The sequence below is a fragment of the Phoca vitulina genome, unplaced genomic scaffold, assembly GCF_004348235.1.
Source record: "Phoca vitulina isolate PV1807 unplaced genomic scaffold, GSC_HSeal_1.0 scaffold2, whole genome shotgun sequence".
Taxonomy (NCBI): domain Eukaryota; kingdom Metazoa; phylum Chordata; class Mammalia; order Carnivora; family Phocidae; genus Phoca; species Phoca vitulina.
Genome location: NW_022589705.1, coordinates 23,402,808 through 23,423,543, shown reverse-complemented (window position 1 = coordinate 23,423,543; position 20,736 = coordinate 23,402,808). Strand labels below are relative to the sequence as shown.

General features: G+C 36.0%; 1 protein-coding gene across 1 annotated transcript in view; it reads left to right on the top strand.

Annotated features, from left to right (window-relative positions):
* The window catches only part of ABCD3 (ATP binding cassette subfamily D member 3), a 76,818-nt gene that overhangs the window by 8,397 nt on the left and 47,685 nt on the right, over nt 1–20,736 (top strand). The window contains exon 2 of the mRNA XM_032423252.1: nt 13,751–13,787. Coding sequence (XP_032279143.1) covers nt 13,751–13,787 — 37 coding nt within the window. The remainder of the gene's footprint in view (nt 1–13,750; nt 13,788–20,736) is intronic.

The window sequence follows — 20,736 nt, the reverse complement described above, 5'->3', positions numbered from 1 at the left end:
ACTCCCTGCTAAGCCAGCGCACGCACACAGGCACACACACGCACACGCACACACTCAACGCACACAGTACTCTATCCGATTCCAGAACTCTTGAGCCACCCTGGTGCCTCCGTAACTATACTTTTAAAGAAATACGTAAATATTCCTTTGTGTGACTATATCATAATTTATTTTGGGCATCTAGATTGCTTCTGTAATTTTTCTAGATAATGCTAAATATTCTTGCAGGTGAACATTTCTGTCTCTGCTGAATTATTTCCTTGGAATAAGTTGCCAGAAATGGGATTATAGAATGAAAGCTTATGAACTTTCCTTAGTGTTTATGGAAAGGGTGTGAACATTCTGGAGCCACACAAATTACATCTATTACTTCTCAAGAGTTGTGCCACAGAATACTATGACGAGTGCAGATTTAATTCTCTAATCATCAATAAGGGGTGTTTGAATTTTTTTTTACTACTTCAAAGGTGTAAAATGACGTCACGACATTTTAACTTGCAAGAATGCGCATTTTTACATGTAGCAACTTGATCTTTATTATGGAGGCGGTTTGGCATACTATAAAACATGGTATAGTCTTTGGAGTTAGATATGGGTTCAAGTTTTTATGCAGCTATTTGCTAGATCTGTGACCTTGTACAAAGTTTACTCAGCCTCTGAGCCTCAGTATTCTCACCTGCAGAACAGGGATAATAGTATTTACTTAACTCAGTGGTTGTGAGGATTAAGTCAGAAATTGTCTTAATCAGTAGTCGCTGGAACAAAGCTCAATAGAAGATGTAGCTTTAGTTCCCTATGCTTGCTGAAAGGAAAACTAAAAGGACAGCCAAACATGCCACTATTAGATTCTCAAAAACCATTGAGCCTTCCTAAAAATTTCCTCAAATGTGCCCATGAAAATCTCCTTAAAGAAGCCTTTTTGTATTGATAGGATCATTTACTTTCAAAGTTGGAAGGTATTTACTTTTACATGACATGGTTTCAGGCCTCTGTGTTTTTTCATTTGCTGCTTCCTGAATATGATGTTCTTTATTTCTCCACCTCTTAAAGAAGAAGTCCAAAACTAAATTTATTATTTCTAAGTGTGGTCTGACTGACACAGAGTGGAATGGCCTGTTACTTGCTTTGTAGATCCTAAGATTTTGTTAAAATAGGTGAGGTTACATTTATTATTTTTGTGACAATCAATACTCTTCACTCGGATTTAGTTTACACAGTTGTTTTCCCTTCATTTGCCCTCCTCAACTTGTGTTTGATTTTTTTTTTTTTAATTAAACCTGGGTGCGCGTATTTATACTTATCTTTGGATGTATCACTTCCTCTAAATTTTTTTTTTTGGATCGTATACATTTAATTAGTATTCATTCTCTGTATTTTCCCAGTAAATTTAAGTTATTGGACAGGACCAAGTATAGAACGGTGTGTTTATACCTCTGTAACCTTTCTATTATTTCATACCCTTTGGGTGTTGTATTAGTTCTCATCTTCAACTTACCTAATACTTTTTCACACTTTTCCTTCTGGTAATGACCTGGCACTCTGACCCTAGGACTACGCATCAAATCCATATTGGGCCAGTTGGAGATGTTTCTGCTGGAGCTGGTGAGGAAGGGTCTTTCTTTCTTTCTTTCTTTCGATTACTTATTTATTTGATAGAGATAGAAAGTGCGTGCACAAGCAGGGGGAGCAGCAGAGGGAGAGGGAGAAGCAGGCCCCATGCTGAGCAGGGAGCCCAATTCGCTGCTCAATCCCAGGACCCTGGGACCATGACCTGAGCAGACGCTTAACCGACTGAGCCACCCAGGCACCCCGGGAAGGGTCTTTTCTGGTCATGGAGCAGTGAAGATGAGACCCTAGAGTGGCATCGGTTTCTTTTGCATGGAAAAGGTGGAGAACTGATTTGGTCCATCGTCAAATGCTTTGTAGCATAATAACTAAGTTTACATAATTTTCATGATCCCTTCAGAGAAGAGAATGAATTTGGTCCAACATGACTTTTTGGTGAACTTGTGCTTGTTCTTAGAATTTACCACTTCTTCCAAGTACTGGTGCCATATTGTCCATTTTCGTAAATAAGTTGTAATTTTTTCCTAGGATCAACATCAGTCTTATCCATGACCTGATGAGTATCATCACCTTCTAATCTGTTACAATAAAATACAAACTGGAATTATGAAGAATAAAGATACTCTCTTTGCAGTTTTCTTTACAATTATATTTGCCAGATTAAATTTTATAAAAATGGGTATTGTATTTCTCTATTGTTATTTCTTTTGGAATGATTTGTATGGAATGTCAGACTTGTTTAAGAATGGCATTTGTAGTTCTTTTTTTTTTTTTTAAAGATTTTATATATTTATTTGAGAGGGAGAGTGAGCTAAAGAGAGCACTCACAAGTGGGGGGAGGAGCAGAGGGAGAGGAAGAAGCAGACTCCCCGCTGAGCAGGGAGTCAGACCTGGGGCTGGATCCCTGGACTCTGGGATCCTGACCTGAGCCAAAGGCAGATGCTTAACTGGCTGAGTCACCAGGTGCACAAGCATTTGTAGTTATTTCTACAAAAAAACTGCATCAGGCCCTTACTTAAGGACATGGCTCTCATCATGACATTCTTTTTATGAAAAAACCACTTGTTTTAGGTCTCTCTGTCAATGATACAGCCTTCTATGAATGTAAGGATAAAATACTTTGGATAGCTGATGGTTACGCCCTTCAGTGGGAGTTATCGTACATATTAAGAGGGTTTGAAGCTTTGAGTATGCTTAAAAAGTGTTTTTTTTTTTTTTAAAGATTTTATTTATTTATTTGAGAGAGAGAGAATGAGAGACAGCATGAAAGGGAAGAGGGTCAGAGGGAGAAGCAGACCCCCAGCTGAGCAGGGAGCCCGATGTGGGACTCGATCCCGGGACTTCAGGATCATGACCTGAGCCGAAGGCAGTTGCTTAACCAACTGAGCCACCCAGGCACCCTTAAAAAGTGTTTTTTTAAAAACATGCCTTTGTAATCCTTTTGCTAAATTAGCAGACCTGAATGAATGCAATTAAATTAATGAGGTATAAAATTGAATATAAACTTATCAAAGCATATTCAGCTAATTTGGTATCTGTAGTTATCTGGGGAGGCTTCACGTTTTAGCCTGACTTTAAGAGGTTTGTAGTGTTTCGCTAAGGGATAGAAGGCATTTTAGGTGGGGAAAACAGCACGAGCAAAGGCATGGAGTTAATGGATTTGAGAAGGGACTCCAAGGACATGTAGCTGGAAGTATTACTGTGAACTATTTATTGAGCACTTACCGTATTTTAAGCATTGTTCTAAGTATTTTATGTTTATTCCTTACAGTCTTTTGGGATAGTTGTTTTATTATTTTCATTTTACTAGTGAGGAATCAGAAGGGTAAAAATGGTACCTGCTTATGAGAGTTTTAAGTTTGAATTAGCCATGTGGAAGGTAAAAGACAGAATAAAGCATTTTTATCGAATCTTTCAGATGGGCTTAGATTCAAAGAACAGTCACCAGTCATTCAGGGGTTAAAAAAAGTTTTATGTTAAACGCAAAGTTAATTGTTAAAATTTTGTGGTAGTATGTTGATATTAAAATGTTAGAGTCATGGTGAAATATTCTAAGATTTTTAATACCTTTTTACCACAAATGAAGGAAACTACATAAAAACATACATAACCTAATGACTTTTTAGTTTTTAAAATAAACACCCTTGTAACTACTACACAGGTCAAGAAATAAATTTTTGCCTGCCACCTCACAAGTCTTCCATGTGCCCCTTTCCAGTCAGAGCCCATCCCTCTCCCTTGCTATAACTGCTATCCTGACTGCTATAGTAATTGCATCTGTACATTTCTTTCTAATTTTATTGCCCAAATGTGCATTCCTAAGCACTATAATTTAGTTGTGTGTTTTCTTATTTGTTTCTCTTAATCTTCATGGCCTGCTCGCATTTGTTTTTCCCCTTTCTTTCTTACAGTTTGTTGAAACAATCAAGTATTTTAACCCATACAGATTCTGCCATCTAGGTTATGCTGATTGCATACTTTTTCTTCATTCTCTGTATTTCCTATAAATGAGTTGTTGGATCTAAAAGCTTGATCAAAGCTTTGATTTATTTTTTATTTTTTTGGACAAGAATACTTCTTAGGTGTTGATGTGGTATACTCTCCATGAAGACGTATGTAGTGTCTGGTTGTTTCTCTTTTTGTGATTTTTAGCAGCCACTGTTGCTTGATGCATAGATCAGTGAATTTTTGTTTCTTAGGGCTTACAAAATGGTGATATTTTAATTCTGTTATTCTTCATTTATAAGGTGGAATGCTTCCATAAAAAGAAACTTTCGGGGCTCCTGGGTGGCTCAGTCGTTAAGCGTCTACCTTCGGCTCAGGTCATGATCTCGGGGTCCTGGGATCGAGCCCCACATCGGGCTCCCTGCTCAGTGGGAAGCCTGCTTCTCCCTCTCCCATTTCCCCTACTTGTGTTCCCTCTCTCGCTGTGTCTCTCTGTGTCAAATAAATAAATAAGTGAAAAAAGAAAAAAAAGAAACTTTTCTTCATCTACTATTTGGTTACCCAGTGGTACAGTTCAATTAGGAAAGGTAGGATAGATATTTGTTCTTACTTTACCAATTTTTAAAATAATCCATTAGTTCCTTGTTATTCTCTGAAGGTGACCAATGAGTTCCCTTAAGTGTCATTATGAACCTATTGATTTACTATAAGTAAATACCTATTTAATGCTCTCTTTTATAGATGCTTTGGAGGAACCTTATTTTATGAATGCAGTGGATCTTATAAACAAAATATAAAATGTGCCTTGGTTATCAACTCTTTCAACTATTCTATAAATTTTAGGATCAGCATGTTGGGATTTTGATGAGGCTTGCTTTTAATCTGTAGATTAATGTATGATTGCCTTCCTTTTTTTAAATCAATCTTGCCATAAGTCTGTAAAAATGTGTGAGTTTTTTCAAAAATCCAGCTTTCAGTTTTACTTTACCTCTATTTACTGTTTGTTATTTCCTTCTTTTTTTGGTTGCCTCTGTATTCTTTTATTCTTTACACTTTCCTCGCTTAATTTTATTTTTCTAGTGTTCTGAGAGTGATATGAATTTCCAGCCTTTCTTTTCTAAAGTATGCATTTGAGGTTACAAAGTTCTCTCTAAGCACTGCTTTAGTTGCAGCACAGATTTTTTGGTATATAAACTATACCATTTTGTAAACGTATCATTTGATGTGTATATCATACATTTCAAAAAGTTTTTTTCGTTGACCTATGACTTTTCACAAGTTTATCTCTTTATATATGTCAGGTATCTATTGTTGCATAACAAACTACCCTAAAATTTAGTAGCTTAAAGTAATTATTTCTCCCCTCAGTTCTGTGGGTGGCTGGGCAGTGCCTCTGCTGGTTTTGTTCTGGGTTTGCTTGAGGCTGCTTTCAGCTGGAGGACTGGCTACGCGGGGGAAGGTTTAAGATGGCTTCACTCATATCTGGCTGATGGTGCTAGCTGGTGGCTGGGGTGCCTTGGTTCTCATCTAGGTGACTTTTTATCATCTAGTAGACTATACGTTTCCTCATTTGTAGTCTCAGGTCAGCATTCCAAGAGGCAAAAGTAAAAGCAAAAAGGTTTCTGCCACATTCTTTTGGATAGAGCAAGTCACAAGCTTGGCCCAGATTGAAGGATGAGAAAATAGATTCCTCCTTTTTAGGAGAAACACAAAGAATTTGTCTCATACTTAATTTACCACAATTTCCAAACATTTGGGAATTTTTCTTGTATTTTTTTTCTTCTTATTGTTGATTAAACAGCAAAATTGCTTTGTAGTTATTATTTCTTTTTTCATTATTTTATTTTTACTCCTTCTAGTAGTTTGGAAGTTATTCTTTATTTTACTTTACTTTTACTGGTTACCCTAGAAATTTTAACATGTATTAAAATTTTTAGGTCTAAACATTAATCAGTAATACTTCATCCCCCTCTTAAGCAGTAAAATGACTTTTAGAGCAGTGGCTCCACTTAGTTTCCTCCTGATTTATTTGCATTTGTTGTAGTGGGGTTTTTTTTGTTTGTTTGTTTTAAGTACTAAAAGACATTACTATTGTTTTATGTAATACTCATTTAGAGTTAACTATATATTTACTACTTTGGTTGCTCTTCATTCATTTTTGCAACCTCTACCTTCCAACTGGAATCACCCTCCCTGCCACCACCAATATGACCTTTAGTACAAATCTGATAATGAACTTTCTCCATTTTGTCAGATAATGTCTTTATTTGCCTTCATTCATGAAAGTGTGATTTTCTTTCTGTCCATTGAATATTTGATTCTCCCATCTTCTGGTTTCCATTACTGATATTGAGAGGTCAGCTATCAGTTTGTACCTGTTGCCCCTTTGAAGGTAATGGGTCTTTTTTCTCTAGCTGCTTTTAAGGATTTATCTTTATCTTTAATTTTTCTGGAGCTCACTCTGACTTGGTCAAGTGTGGATATTTTTATCTGTCCTGCTTAAGGATTCACTAGGCCTTTTTGACTTTGTGGATTGGTGTCTCTTCCATTTTGGAATATTCTCAGCCATTATCTATGCCTTGTTCTCTTTCTTTATACTTCCTGGACACCAACTAAGATAGTCTCATTGTAACCACTGTCTCTTACTTTTTTTTTTTTTTTTTTTTTTTAACACTTTGGACAGATTTGTGTTTCACCCTTCTGGGGGCGGCATGCTAATCTCTGTATCATTCCAATTTTAGTACATTGCTGATGAAGTGAGCATTCTCTTACTTTTATTTCTTTGTTTTCCATCTTTTTGTTTACTTTTTGCTACACTCCGGATAGCAAATTCTGATTTAGCTCCTAGATTAGTAGTTGTCTCTTTGGCTGTGTGAAATCTACTAAAACTATTAAATATTTAATTTCACTTGTTGTATGTGTTATTTTTTAAAGTTACACTTGGCCCTGGGGCGCCTGGGTAGCTCAGTCAGTTAAATGTGGACTCTTTGATTTCGGCTCAGGTCATGATCTTAGGGTTGTGAGATAGAGCCCTGTGCTTGGCATGGAGCCTGCTTAAGATTGTCTCTCTCCCTCTCTGCCCCTCCCCCTTCCACCTTCTGGCTAAAAAAAAATTCTGTTTGGTTCTCTTAGGTCTCTCTCTCTCTCTTTTAATATAATTTCCTTATTTTGGTAGATAACTTTGTTTTATTTTGTGTATTTGTTTCTTTAAATACGGTCTGCATTGTCTTATAGGATGCGTTTGGAAATTCCAACATCTGAAATCTTCTTGGGTCTCCTGTTTTCTTTAATTTCTGCTGGTTCCTGTTTATGGAGTTTAGTTTGCTGTGTGCTTGGTTATTTTTGATTATGGTCAGGATATTTTATTTAAAATTAGTTCTAGGGATAATTTTGAGGCTTATAGTAAACATACTTTTAAGAGGAAAGTTTGCCTCTTACGGTGCCTGGGAGCAGTATTCAGGGAACAACTTAAACCGAGTTCCTTATGAGCACATTCTAAAATTTTTAGTACAGCATTTTAATAAACGGATGGAAAACTCACATTTCAGATGCCATGTTTTTGTTTCCCAAACGAGCTATATCATTGTATGTCCACATCATTGTCGTGTTAATGCCTTTCAAATCAACATCTCTACTCTTGTACTTCAAATCTAAACTTTTAAAAAATTGTCTTCTGTTTGATTCCATATAGTTATCTCACTGGGACTTGAAATTGAACAAGTTTACAATGAATCCAGTTATTATTTCCCTTAAATGTGTTTACTGCTGTTCTTTTTGTAGTTAACGGAATCACTGTCCTCTAGTCACTCAGGGTGTATATTGTTTGTGAAACCTGAGGAAGATGATCTTTGCCTTTTATGGCATCAGTTTGGAGCTGATGGTTTCTAATACCTCCTCTTTCTTTACACAGTTCTTAAAGTTTTATGACTTTTTTGAAACATTATTGATATACAATAAACTGATATTTAAAGTACAAAACTTGGTAAGTTTTGACATGTAACACCTGTGAAACAATTACTACGATCAAGGTAACGAACATTTTATCACCCCAAAGTTCCCTTGTGGCCCCTTTCTAGTCAGTCCTCTCCCTGCCCTTAGCTTGCAGCAACCACTGATCGGCTTCCTATAGCTACAGATTGGTTTTGGTTGCTCTAGAATTTCATAAGTGGAATCATACACTATATATGTTTTTGTCTAGCTACTTACAGTCGGCTTAATGCTTTCGAGATTCATCCATGTTGTGTGTATCAATTGTTTTTCAATTGTTGAATACATTTTATGGATATACCACAATTTTTTAATCCATTTGCTTGTGGGGGGACATTTGGATTGTTTCCAGGTTTTGACTATTAAAGCTGCTATGAACATTTGTGTAGAGTTTATTTATGGACATATACTTTCATGTCCCATGAGCAAATACTTAGTAGTGGAATGGCTGGATTGTATGGGAGTTGTATCTTTAACTTTTTCAGAAACTTACTAAACTGTTTTCCAAAGTGTTTGTGTCATTTTATATTCCCATTAGCAGTATGGAAGATTCCAGTTGTTCCACATCCTTGATAACTCTTGGTGTGATCAGTCTTTTTAATCTGAGCCATTCTACTGGTTGTATGCAGTGGTTTCTCACTGTGGTCTTAATTTTCATTTTCCTAAGAACTAAGGGAACAGTTGAGCATTTTTCATGTGTTTATTTTCCATCCATACGTTTTCTTTGGCACAGTGTCTATTTAAATCTTTAAATGAATTGTCTTATTCTACTGTAAGAGTTTGTTATGTATTCTGAATATAAGGTTTTTCATGGATGTATGTTTTACAGATATTTTCTTAATAGTATTTTGAAGAGCAAAATTTTGATGAAGTCCAATTTGTTGATTTATTTTTTTTTCTGGTGCAGCCTGTACTGTGTGTCCTATTTAACAAATCTTTGTTTAACTCAAGGTTACAAAGTTTTTTTCCTGTTTTCTTCTCTTTCATAGTTTTACCTCTTACGTTTAGGTCTGTGTTCCACTTCAAATTAATTTTTTTTGGTATATGGTGTGCAGTAAGTGTTGTGGTTAATTTTTTTTACATATGGCTATCTAGTTGATCTGGTACCATTTGTTAAAAAGATTATTCTTTCCCCATTGAATTGCCTTAGCACCTTTGTCTTAAATCAATTGGCTATATATGTGTGGGTCTGTTTCTGGACTCTTCTGTTCCTTTGATCTATATTTGTACTCTAGTATCACACTCTCTTGTTTATTGTAGCTTTATGATAAGCCTTGAAATGAGGTACAATTCTTCTGACTTTGTTTTTTTCCAAAATTTATTGGTTATTCTAGGTCCTTTGCAATTATAAATGAATTTTTTTTTAAAGATTTTATCCATTTGTCAGAGAGGGGGGCGGGGAGCAGCAGGCAGAGGGAGCCCGATGCGGGGCTCAATACCAGGACCCTGGGATCATGACCCGAGCCGAAGGCAGACGCTTAACTGACTGAGCCACCCAGGCATCCCTATAAATGAATTTTAAAATCACCTTGTTACTCCCTGCAAAAAAGCCTGATAGGATTTTGATTGGGATCGCATTGAATTTCTAAATCAATTTGGGGAGAATTGACATGTTAACAATATTGAGTCTTCTGATCCATGAACATGATACATCTCTCTATCTAGTCATCTATGATTTCTCTGCAGTGTATTGTAGTTTTCTTTCTTTCTTGACACAGCGAGAGAGGGAACACAAGCAGGGGGAATGTGAGAGGGAGAAGCAGGCTTCCCACAGAACATGGAGCCCAATGTGGGGCTCAATTCCAGGACCCTGGGATCATGGCCTGAGCTGAAGGCAGATGCTTTACGACTGAGCCACCCAGGTGCCCCATGCAGTGTATTGTAGTTTTCAGCATGTAGGTCTTGCACATCTTTTTCTTTCCAAATTTATTGTGGAATATTTAATATTTTGGGTGCTTTTGTAAATGATACGTTTAAAATTCCAATTTCCAGTTATTCTTTTCCTATATGTAGAAATACAATTGATATTTGTGTATAGATGATTTATTTTGGAACCTGGCTGAACTCACTTAGCTTTCTTATAGATTCCTTAGGATTTTCTACATAGATGTTTATAGAGTCTGCCATAAAGATAGTTTTACTTCTTCCTTTCAATTCTGTGAGTCTTTTATTTATTTTTCTTACCTTTTTGCACTGTGTTTTCCAATAGTAGTATTGCATAGAAGTGGTGAGAGTTGTGGTCTTTGCCATATTCTGGATCACAGAGACTCAGTCTTTCATTAATAAGTATGATGATAGCTGTAGGTTTTTTGTTTTTTTTTTTAAGATTATTTACTTGAGAGAGAGAGAGAGTGAGAGTGTGAGCACGAGTGGGGGGAGAGGCAGAGGCAGAGGGAGAGGAAGAAGCAGACTCCCCGCTGAGCAGGGAGCCAGACAGGGGCTCAATCCCAGGACCCTGAGATTATGACCTGAGCAGAAGGCAGATGCTTAACCGACTGAGCCACCCAGGCGCCCCATAGCCATAGGTTTCTGTTGATGTCCTTTATCAGATTGAAGAAGTTCCTTTTTATTCCTAGTTTGATAAGAGTTTTTATGATGAATAGGTGTTAGATTTTGTCAAAGGCCTTTTCTGTATATCTATTGATATGATCATATGGTTATTTTTTTAGACTGTTAATGTGGATGAATTATGGATTGATTTTCAGATATGACCCTGATCTTCCATTTCTTGGATAAATTCCTTCCCTCCTATATTTTTTTATAAATAGTTGGTTATTGGTCTTGTCTTTTTTTTATAATGCGTTTGCCAAACAAAAAGGAGAAGTCAGCACAAAGCACTTCTTGCAGTATACCAAAATGCAGAGGTTGTCTTGAGGGAATGCACTTGTAGTTGTTTGAATTTGAGCCAAACTAGCCACTTTTTTTTTTTTTTTTTGTGGAACATCATTTTTACTTGAAAGAATGACTAAATAACTGTAGTTATTTGGCCTTGAATATTGCAGACATTCTCTTGTAGTGCCTTCAAGAAAAAACAGCAGTGTTTATTGCTAATGTTACAATTTAAGCTTTCAAGTGAAAATTAGAATTTGGAAAACTTGTCTCTGCCACCATGAGCTTGATAGCTTCCCAATGGTTAAGACTTTTGTAATGAGATAGGTGGCAGTATTAACAAATGTAATTCTAAAAAATATTTCATAGTAAAATATATTACATTTGGAAAGTCTACTACACAACTTAGTGAATCATTATTTTCCTTTCTTTTTTTTTAAGATTTTATTTATTTGTCAGAGAGAGAGCGCACAAGCAGGGGGAATGGCAGGCAGTGGGAGAAGCAGGCTCCCTGCTGAGAACTCTGTCCCTGCAGAACTCAATCCCAGGACCCTGGGATCATGACCTGAGCCCAATGCAGACACTTAACTGACTGAGCCACCCAGGCATCCTGAATCATTATTTTCCAGCAGACTAATGCATATTACAAAATTTTGCGTGGAAAAAAGATGCGTTGAAAGTGTAATATAGACCAATGGATTTTATTGTATAGGGTACAAAGTTCATCAATAGCGTTCAGACTGCACTGTAACATTATAGTTTCAAGATAGAATATCCACAATTATGAACCTACTCCTGTTTATTTCTATCACAATAGATAGAAAGAATGCAGACTCTCATATGAGAACCCAGTTTTCTTCTATTAAGTCAGACGTTAATGAGATTTTCCAAAATATAAAACAGTGCTACTTTCCTTACTAAATTTTTTGTTTGGGGAAATATAGCTATTTTTATAAAAATTTTATTTAACATGTAATATGTGTATTATCTTTAAATGAATTTTGTTATACCCTGAAGTGTAACAAGGCAACTGATGATTAATGATTGTTTAGATATTACAGATAACATCTTGCCATTAGTGTGCAAATCAGTAATACAGTTTGAACATGTTGAATACCTTTATTTTAATGTATTTAGCGATAAATTGATCTTTTTGGTAGCCAAAGGAAATACACAAGAGTAGAAGATGTGTCTGTTTGTTGTCTAGCCATTTTTAGTTTCATAGGATAAAAATCAAGAAAAGGAAAATACTGAATATTTGTTAGAATTGAATCTGCCTACTAGTAGATCATGTTTTTGAAAATAAATTAATTTCTCTCCGGTCTTTAGCATGACATTTCCAGTGAAAAAATGCAACCCAATAATTAGGATTCTAGCATACTGTTCTAATTTATCCTAAATAATCTACATATATTTATATAGCTAGTGTCTTCAATATTGAGAACATCCATGAAAACATTAAAGAATTCCTTAAAAAGAGGAATTCAGAAAGCCTTATAAAAGGGGCTCATAATTAACTGCACATGCCTGAACATATGTAAAGGCATTTTCTGAAACAGTTTTACAATCTCATAAAAACTTTAAAACAGAGAAACAATCCTGTAATACATCTAAAAATAGAAAAAAATAATAGACCCAAGCACTCTTAGAATAAGAGCATCTACTGAATTGTAATTAAGTTTGGCTTTCTAGCCTTGTTCAGTGACCTGGTTGGTATCTTATTACTGAAAGTGTTCATTCTATAGATTGTTGGAGCTCAACTAAGTGTTGAACATAGAGGGTTGAATAATATATGCCCCCAAGAGTAGACATGAAGGTGTGCTACCCTGATTCCGCTTCAAAGAAGGGCCTACTGTCCAGCCGAGAGGAGTTGGATCACCAAGTAACCCCTTCTGGCCACACCTTAGGGTCTGCCTTAGTCGCAGAGCCACCTCCCCTGAGCTCATGACCTCCCTGGAGCAGCATGGATATGTAGACTGAGCAAGATGAAGGTAAAAAGACCTAGCTATTTCAACCCCTCACAGAGCACTCTGATGGACAGTACTTGCTAAGGGCTTCCTGCCTGATTGATTGAAATTTTACTGGGCCTGCATCACCGTTTCAGCTTTCCTTACCTTCCTTTCATAGGTGTTGATCCCCAGTAAACATTTTGATACAAGCACCACCTCATGTCTACTTTGGAGAGACCAACGTGCAGTAGCTCCTGATCTCATGAAACTGATTTACTGGGAGGAAATACCGATCAAACAGGAGATTTAAAATGTGATCAATGTTGTATAGAATTATAGGGTGCTGTGGTAGTGTGTTATAAAAAGAACCTAAGCCTGGTTGTTATATTGTTTAGGGAGGTTACCTGGATTAGTGGTAAGACCTGGGTACAATTGCCAAATTAATCACTTTGAGTAGCATGAACAATACCACTTACCAAGCCAATTTTTTATTTGTAATGTGGAATGACGCATGGTCTTTCCTCCTTTAGGCAACTAACCTGGGATTGCTCACATGGCTAGGAGAAGATACCCAGCAGCAAGAGAGAGGGCCCAATGCACAAACATTTTTCAAGCCCTTGCTTGCATCAGTTTGCTAATATCCCATTGACTGAAGCAGTTCACATGGCCAAGCTTTAACTCAAAGATGGAGAAATAGACTCCACCTCTCCATGGGGAAATTTGTAAAATGAGTGTGTGTATTAAAAATTACTAATTTAATGCTTGATATAGTAGTTAATATTTTTTTGAGCACTTACTGTAAATTATACTGAGTAAGGGGCAACCAGACTATTATACTTAATATATTCTATCTCCGTATGATATGAAAAAGAAGGAACTTATTTGGAGAATTTGGTATATTCTGTTGATATCTTAAAATAATTTTTATGATGGGAATAGTTTGCAAATAAAGCTCTCTTTTCTTTTCTCTACAGTAAGAAAAATGGAAAACCACCATTACAGAACAATGAGGTAAAATTTTAACTACTCGACTCTTTGGGATTTCATGTATTTATTTTATTTATTCTGTTATATAATTTTGAAGATTTATTTATTTGAGAGAGAGAGAGAGAGAAAGAGCCCACGCGCGAGCAAGGGGAGGGGCAGAGGGAGAGAATCTTCAAACAGACTCCCCTACTGAGTGCGGAGCCCCACTAGGGGCTCGATCCCGGACCCATGGAATCATGACCTGAGCTGAAACCAAGAGTCAGAGGCTCAATCGACTGAGCCACCCAGGCACCCCTTGTTACATAATTTTTTTTTTTTTTTAAAGATTTTATTTATTTGACAGAGAGAGACACAGCGAGAGAGGGAACACAAGCAGGGGGAGTGGGAGAGGGAGAAGCAGGCTTTCCGCCAAGCAAGGAGCCCGATGCGGGGCTCGATCCCAGGACCCTAGGATCATGACCTGAGCCGAAGGCAGACGCTTAACGACTGAGCCACCCAGGCGCCCCTTGTTACATAATTTTGAATTAGGATAAAATCATATAATTTTACAATTAGAAGGGAATTTAACTATTATCTTTACTCCACTGTGTATTATAGCAATTCTTTTTGAAATAGGATTCATTGATAGGTGACTTCTAGTATTTACTTGAATCTGTTCATTTGATGAGAAGTACCACCTAGCAGGCAACCATTACTGTATTAGTTCTAGCCCATGACAGGATTAATCTTCCCCTCTGCCCTCTTAGTGATTGATTCTATTTTGTCTTTTGTAGCCACACAGGACAGGCCTGCTTTATTTTCTCTAATTGACTCTCATATTGTTTGAAGATAGTTGTATCTTCTGAGTCTTTTTTTCCATGCTAAGCAACCCCTCATTCCTTCAAGTGTTTCTTAACCTGTCATGGTTTCCAGTCCTTTTTCAATTCTGTATACATTCTTCTGGACCTATACTGGTTAGTTTCTCTAGATATTATTCTTAGACTAGAACATAGTTGTCCAGATATGCTCTGACTAGCATGGAATACAGCAGCACTATTACATATCTTGTTATGAAAGCCATATTGCTGAAATTCAGCCTAAAATCGCTTTTATTTCTTTAGCCCTAACTGCTGTTTACATTGAGTTGAGTTATGGTAAATTATAACCTTCAGGTATCTTTCTTATGAACAACTCTGTTGACAGATTGCCTACATCTGTATTCATCAGTTGATTTCTTTCTTTCTTTTTCAGTAACTGCTTTATTGAGCTATAATTCAAAGACCATAAAATTTTTCCATTTAAAGATACAATTCAGTGGTTTTAGTATATTCACAGAGTTGTGTGGCTAACTAATTTTAGAAAATTTTCATCTCCCCAAAAAGAAATTCCATACCCATTAACAATCACTCCTCATTACCCTCTTTTCCTAGCCCCTAGTAACCAGTAATCTGCTTTCTGTTTCTATGATTTGCCTATTTCAGATATATTATATAAAAAGAGTCATGTACTATGTGGTCTTTTGTGACTGTCTTCTTTCACTTAGCATGACGTTTTCAAGGTTCATTTGTGTTGTTGCATGTATCAGTACTTCATTCCTTTTTATTGCCAAATAATATTCCTTTGTGTAGATTTGCCACATTTATCCATTTATCAGTTGAGGGAAATTTAGTTTGTTTTCACTTTTAGGCTATTATGAATAAGGCTGCTATGAACATTCATGTGCAAGTTTTTGTGTGAACCTGTGTTTTCATTTCTTTTGGGTATACCTAGGAATGGAATTGCTGGGTCATATGGTAACTTAGTTGATTTCTTTTGAATAAACATTAATTTATTTCTATATGTGGCAGCTTATTGGATCTGTACTATTAGTCTATACTGTAGTATGTCTGTACTGTTAGTGTAATTTTGAATGTAATTCTAACATCTAGTATGTTAGGTAGAAGGCAGTATCCATAATTTAAATTGGCCTTCTCTTTTTTTCCTCACAATTGCTGATAGTATTGACTGTGTAAAGGAGCAAGGAAATTACTCTGGCATCTCTTAATCTTTGTTTGTTTGCTTATTTTTGGTATGGTTTATTTGGCTATGATTATATCCAACTATAGCAAAATCTGGTTCATATTTCTTTATTAAGGGCCACAGTAATTTTATAAGAAACATCAAATTCCTTAATTTATTAATTCATTTATTAAGTCAGCCTCTCAACAAGTATTGATTGAGCCCTTCATATATGCCTAGTTATTGGTCTTGGCTCTGGGTGTATAGCAGATATAAATATAAGTCCCTACCCCTGTGGAGCTTACAATATACATGTCAGTTAATATACTAGCATAATATCCCTAAAAAAGAAGAAAATGGGAAGAGTTAGACATAACTTATTCCTAGGAAACTCCTGCCAGCTTCTAGTGATTAGTGTCTCTTAACTCATTCCAAATCCTCCATATAATGTCTATTCTCTGAGTATCCTGGAGATTGTTACCAAAATTTCTGTTCTTTGGTTTCTGTGATCTTTCTCTCTGGCTTTAAAAAATGGGACAAGGTATGCTTTTCTTATTGTCTGTCATATCTCCATCTTCATAATCTCTCATATCTAAATTATATCTGAGTAATCAAGCCTTAATTATCTTAGTTATATCTACTATCTATATATTAGCAAATCTTCAAGTTCTAGGACATCATTAAAACTTGTTAGTATAGCTAAATTCATTCACTGATTTTTTTATTCTTTTTTTTGTGCAACTTTTTTTAGCATATACTTATTTGCTCATTGTATAGTGTGAGCAAGATTAACTTTAGGTTAGATTAAATTTTGGACAAAAAAGCATATAATACCATATGCACACTTACACCACATTTGCAAAATTTATAGGAAGTGAACACACGTTCACATATACACATATATGCTAAAATGAAATCTGGTAGGATATGTGCCAGATATTAACAGTTGGTATCTCTAAATGGTAGGTATAGGCTCCTTATTTTTTGCTTATCAGAATTTTCTAATTTTTCTGTAGTGAATGTATTATTTATGAGGGGAGGCATTTAAAAAGGGTTTTTTTTTTTTTTTAAAGATTTTATTTGACAGAGAGAGCATGCACAAGTGGGAGTGGGATGGGGCAGAGGGAGAGGGAGAAGCAGACTCCCCGCTGAGCAAGGAGCCCGATGCGGGGCTCTATCCCAGGACCCTGAGATCATGACCTGAGCCGAAGGCAGACGCTTAACCGGCAGAGCCACCCAGCTGCCCCAAAAGGGATTTTTTTTCATTGAAATTTTTTATAATGTTTGATGAGATGGTACACTTTTCACAAGACATGAGATTTAGGAAGGAGAGGAAGATTTAATAGAGTTAGCAGTATAAAGAAATAGTTGACTTGATTTAAAAAATACTTAATTTTGTAATGATGTATGGTGATTAACATAACATAATAAAATAAAATTAAAAAATACTTAATTTTGATGGCAGTATACATGATATAAATTTCAAAATATATAAAGGTAAACACTGCTGGGTTTCTGGGGTACTATAAACTCAGATGGGGAATTTAGCATTCCCATGCATATTTTATACTGATGGGGTTATGTGTATGTATGTATATCTTCATAAACAATATAGGTAGAATTATTTTGCATATTAAATTTTAGAAGTGGAATCATGATATGTATCATTCTACTTTTCTTTCAGCATATTTTTTAGATCCTATGTTAATGTCTATGTTGATAGCTGTAGATCTAGTTAATTTAACTGTTCTATAGGATTTTGTTGTATAAATAGGAGCTGCTTCCTTTTTTATAATTGTGTAGAATTTTCATTGCATAAATTTTATGTAGTTTATATAATCTCATTATTGATGCACATTTAGATTTTTTATTTTTATGATAATATAAACTGTGTAAATGCATATGTGTTTAAGCATATGTGCAGGAGGAATACCAGTAGGATAAGTTCCTAAAAGTAAATTTGCTGAGTTATTTTACAGTCTGTACGTTTTACATTTTGATAGGTGCTATTATAGATGCTACATAATAGTTGTGTTGATTTACACTTTCGCCAACAATACACAGGAATGCTTATCCTCTTGTCAGCGCCATATGGCCTTTTAGTTTTGTTGTTTCAAACATCTATTTCAGTCCATTCTCGTTCATCTCAACCTTTCTAAGTTGATTGACACATCAATAGGAACTTCTCTTTGCCCTTTGACCTTGTTGCTCCCTCAATGTTAGGTACATTATTTTCTGGTTGCATTATTTCTTTAACTATTTAAATGGTCTTTATCTGATGGTTTGCTTTTTCTATAGTTTACATTTTAAATTTGTATCCTCAAAGTGTCTTTTGTATTTTTTTAAGAAATACTGGAAAGTTCACAGGTGGGGGAAAGTCAGTAGTGAAATTAAAATGAATTCGTTGGAGAGACTAGTAGTGTTTATGAAATGTACTGTCTCTGTAGGTCCTCTCCTTTAGATTGGTTTCAGATATGAATTTTATTATGTGTCAAGAATGGTAGAGCATTGTGGTATTTCTTCAGCCTTTCTGAGCCAGCCCTCTAGTCCAGGTGTTTTCTTTCCAGAACATGCTGTGATGACTTTAGGAAATATATATGCAATTCCTTCATGGCTTGCAGACGGCCTATGATTTAGTAGTGATGACAATAGGAGCAGAAATAAAAGAGGAGGAAGAATTATATACCAGGTAGCAGTTAGTATTTTAAATTCCTTTGATGTGACTTTCTTATAACTTTTTTTTTTAAACCTTCCTCATTGTTTTCCCTAGATCATTTCTTGAAAGCAGCTAGAAGGTAGAAATAGGTAATCCTCTGTTTAAGTCAGAAGATGGCCATTTTATTTATAATTTGTCTATTCAGGGGTGTTCATTACATGTGCAATGGGGTGAGGTAGGGAGGCAGTGATAGGAAAAACTTGAGAGTAGAAGTTTAACTTTCTTTTTTTTTAAAGGTAGTTGGTATCTATTGCCTTGTCTTTATTTTCTTCCTGTATTTTCTCAGTTTGGGGAAGTAAAAGGGGAGATTTTGGTTGAAGTTATAGGGTTTGGCTTGAGACTAGGCTAGCTGAAGTAAATAGACTGTGAGTAACGCTATTGGTCTGTTTTAGTTTCAGGTGTGTTCCCATCATTCAGAACAGTGCCTGGGATTGAGTGAATATTTATTGAATGAATGAAGGAGCACATGCATGTGTGAATGAAGTAGACTGGGCCTCTAATTCAGTAGGATGAGGTTTGCAACCTTCATAAGGTTTCAAAGACCTGAACTTTGTTCCAAGAGTTACAGGGTAGGCTGAACCTTATCCATCTTAGTCTTCCTGATCCAACTCTACAAACCACAGTGCCTTCAGACTTCCTTTCTTGGTCCATAATTACGTAATGGACTCAGTGCCTATTAGGATTACATATATAAAAAGCACTTTGCACGGTGTCTAACATATAGATGGTAGCTTCTTATTATTCTATTATTCTAATTTAGTAGGGTGAGGTTTGCAACCTTCATAAGGTTTGAAAGACCTGAACTCTGTTCTAACAGTTACAGGATAGGCTGATTCTTATCTATGTTAGTCTTCCTGATCTAACTCTACAAACACAGTGCCTTCAGACTTCCTTTTCTTGATCTATGATTCTGTAACGCACTCAGTGCCTGTTAGGATTATATAAATATAAAGCACTTAGCACAGTGTTTGACATATAGATGGTAGCTTATTATTAATTCTAATTCAGTAGACAAACTATTCATTTCAGGTTCCTCAACTTACATAAAACATATTTACACTAAAGTTTATCTAATTATAGAATTTACTATGTCATGGGTATTTATCAAGAGCATAGTAGTTAACAAAGAAGTGAATTGTGATTGTGGGAGTTGGGGAAGGGTCTGGGTAGGGGGATCAGATCCTTCTCATGTGTGTTGCCTGTTGCAAGAAGTTTCTCCTGTATGTTCTTCTGAACAGTTCAGGTGTAATAAAGTAAATAGCCTCTACCATACCCAATTCATCTCACTTTTTCTTGTTCCTTCAGAATGAAGAAATGTCTGAGGGTGATAAGATCAATTACTGCTCTAAAGTTTCTTCAGTGGTTTCCCACTATGCTGACTAAATAAACTCTAAATCCTTACTATGGTTTCAAGGGTCTGTCTTTTACAAGCCCTGTCAACCTCTTCAGCTTCTCTCATTTTTATTCTCTTTGTTTGAGCAATTCTGTCTTGCTCTTCAGTGTGTGCACCGGTTTTATTCTCAACACTTGGTTTTTGTGCTTGACGTTCCCTGTGTTTGACTACCCTCCTTCCCTGAGGTTATCATGTGGCTTCACTTTATTTATGTCTCAGCTTAAATATCACCTCCCCAAAGAACTCTTGCTTGTCATCCTATCTGAATTAGTCTTTTTCTCATGGCCCTGCCTAGTGTATCTGTAACAAGTTATTGGTTTATTTTTATCTGTATTTCTCCTGCTAGTATGTGAGCTGTAGAAATAAAGACCTTGTCCGTCTTTGAGTTTATGAGGAAGAGAGTGAATTGGCAGGTTGCATATTGGAAATGCTAAATGCTAAATCTAGGAATCTAAATGTTTCCAGTAATTAATATCAGGAAAATTCCTGTTCAGGATTTTAAAAACATTCTGCTGTTAATCAGGAAGTGGATAATAAACAGTAAGTACTTGCCCATTTCTTAGCTATCTCTCTGATCTCATCTTCTGCTACTATCCCTTGCTTATAGTTTATCCAGCCAGATTGGCCATTTCGTTGCTCCTCAGGCAACTAAATGAGCTTTCACCTTGGCATTTTGCACTTGCTGTTTCTTCTGCTTGCAGTAGTCTCCCAGATATTCACATGGCCCCAGAACTTCTCATTCGTTATTTAGTTTTTGATAACATCTTATTTTCTTGAAAGCATGTGCGAAGAGCAGTGCGAGTTTGCACTCTCTAAACACAGTATCCATTTTGATAGTTGTTATTATTGACTTAGACGAAATGTGATTTTTTAATATTACTTGTTAT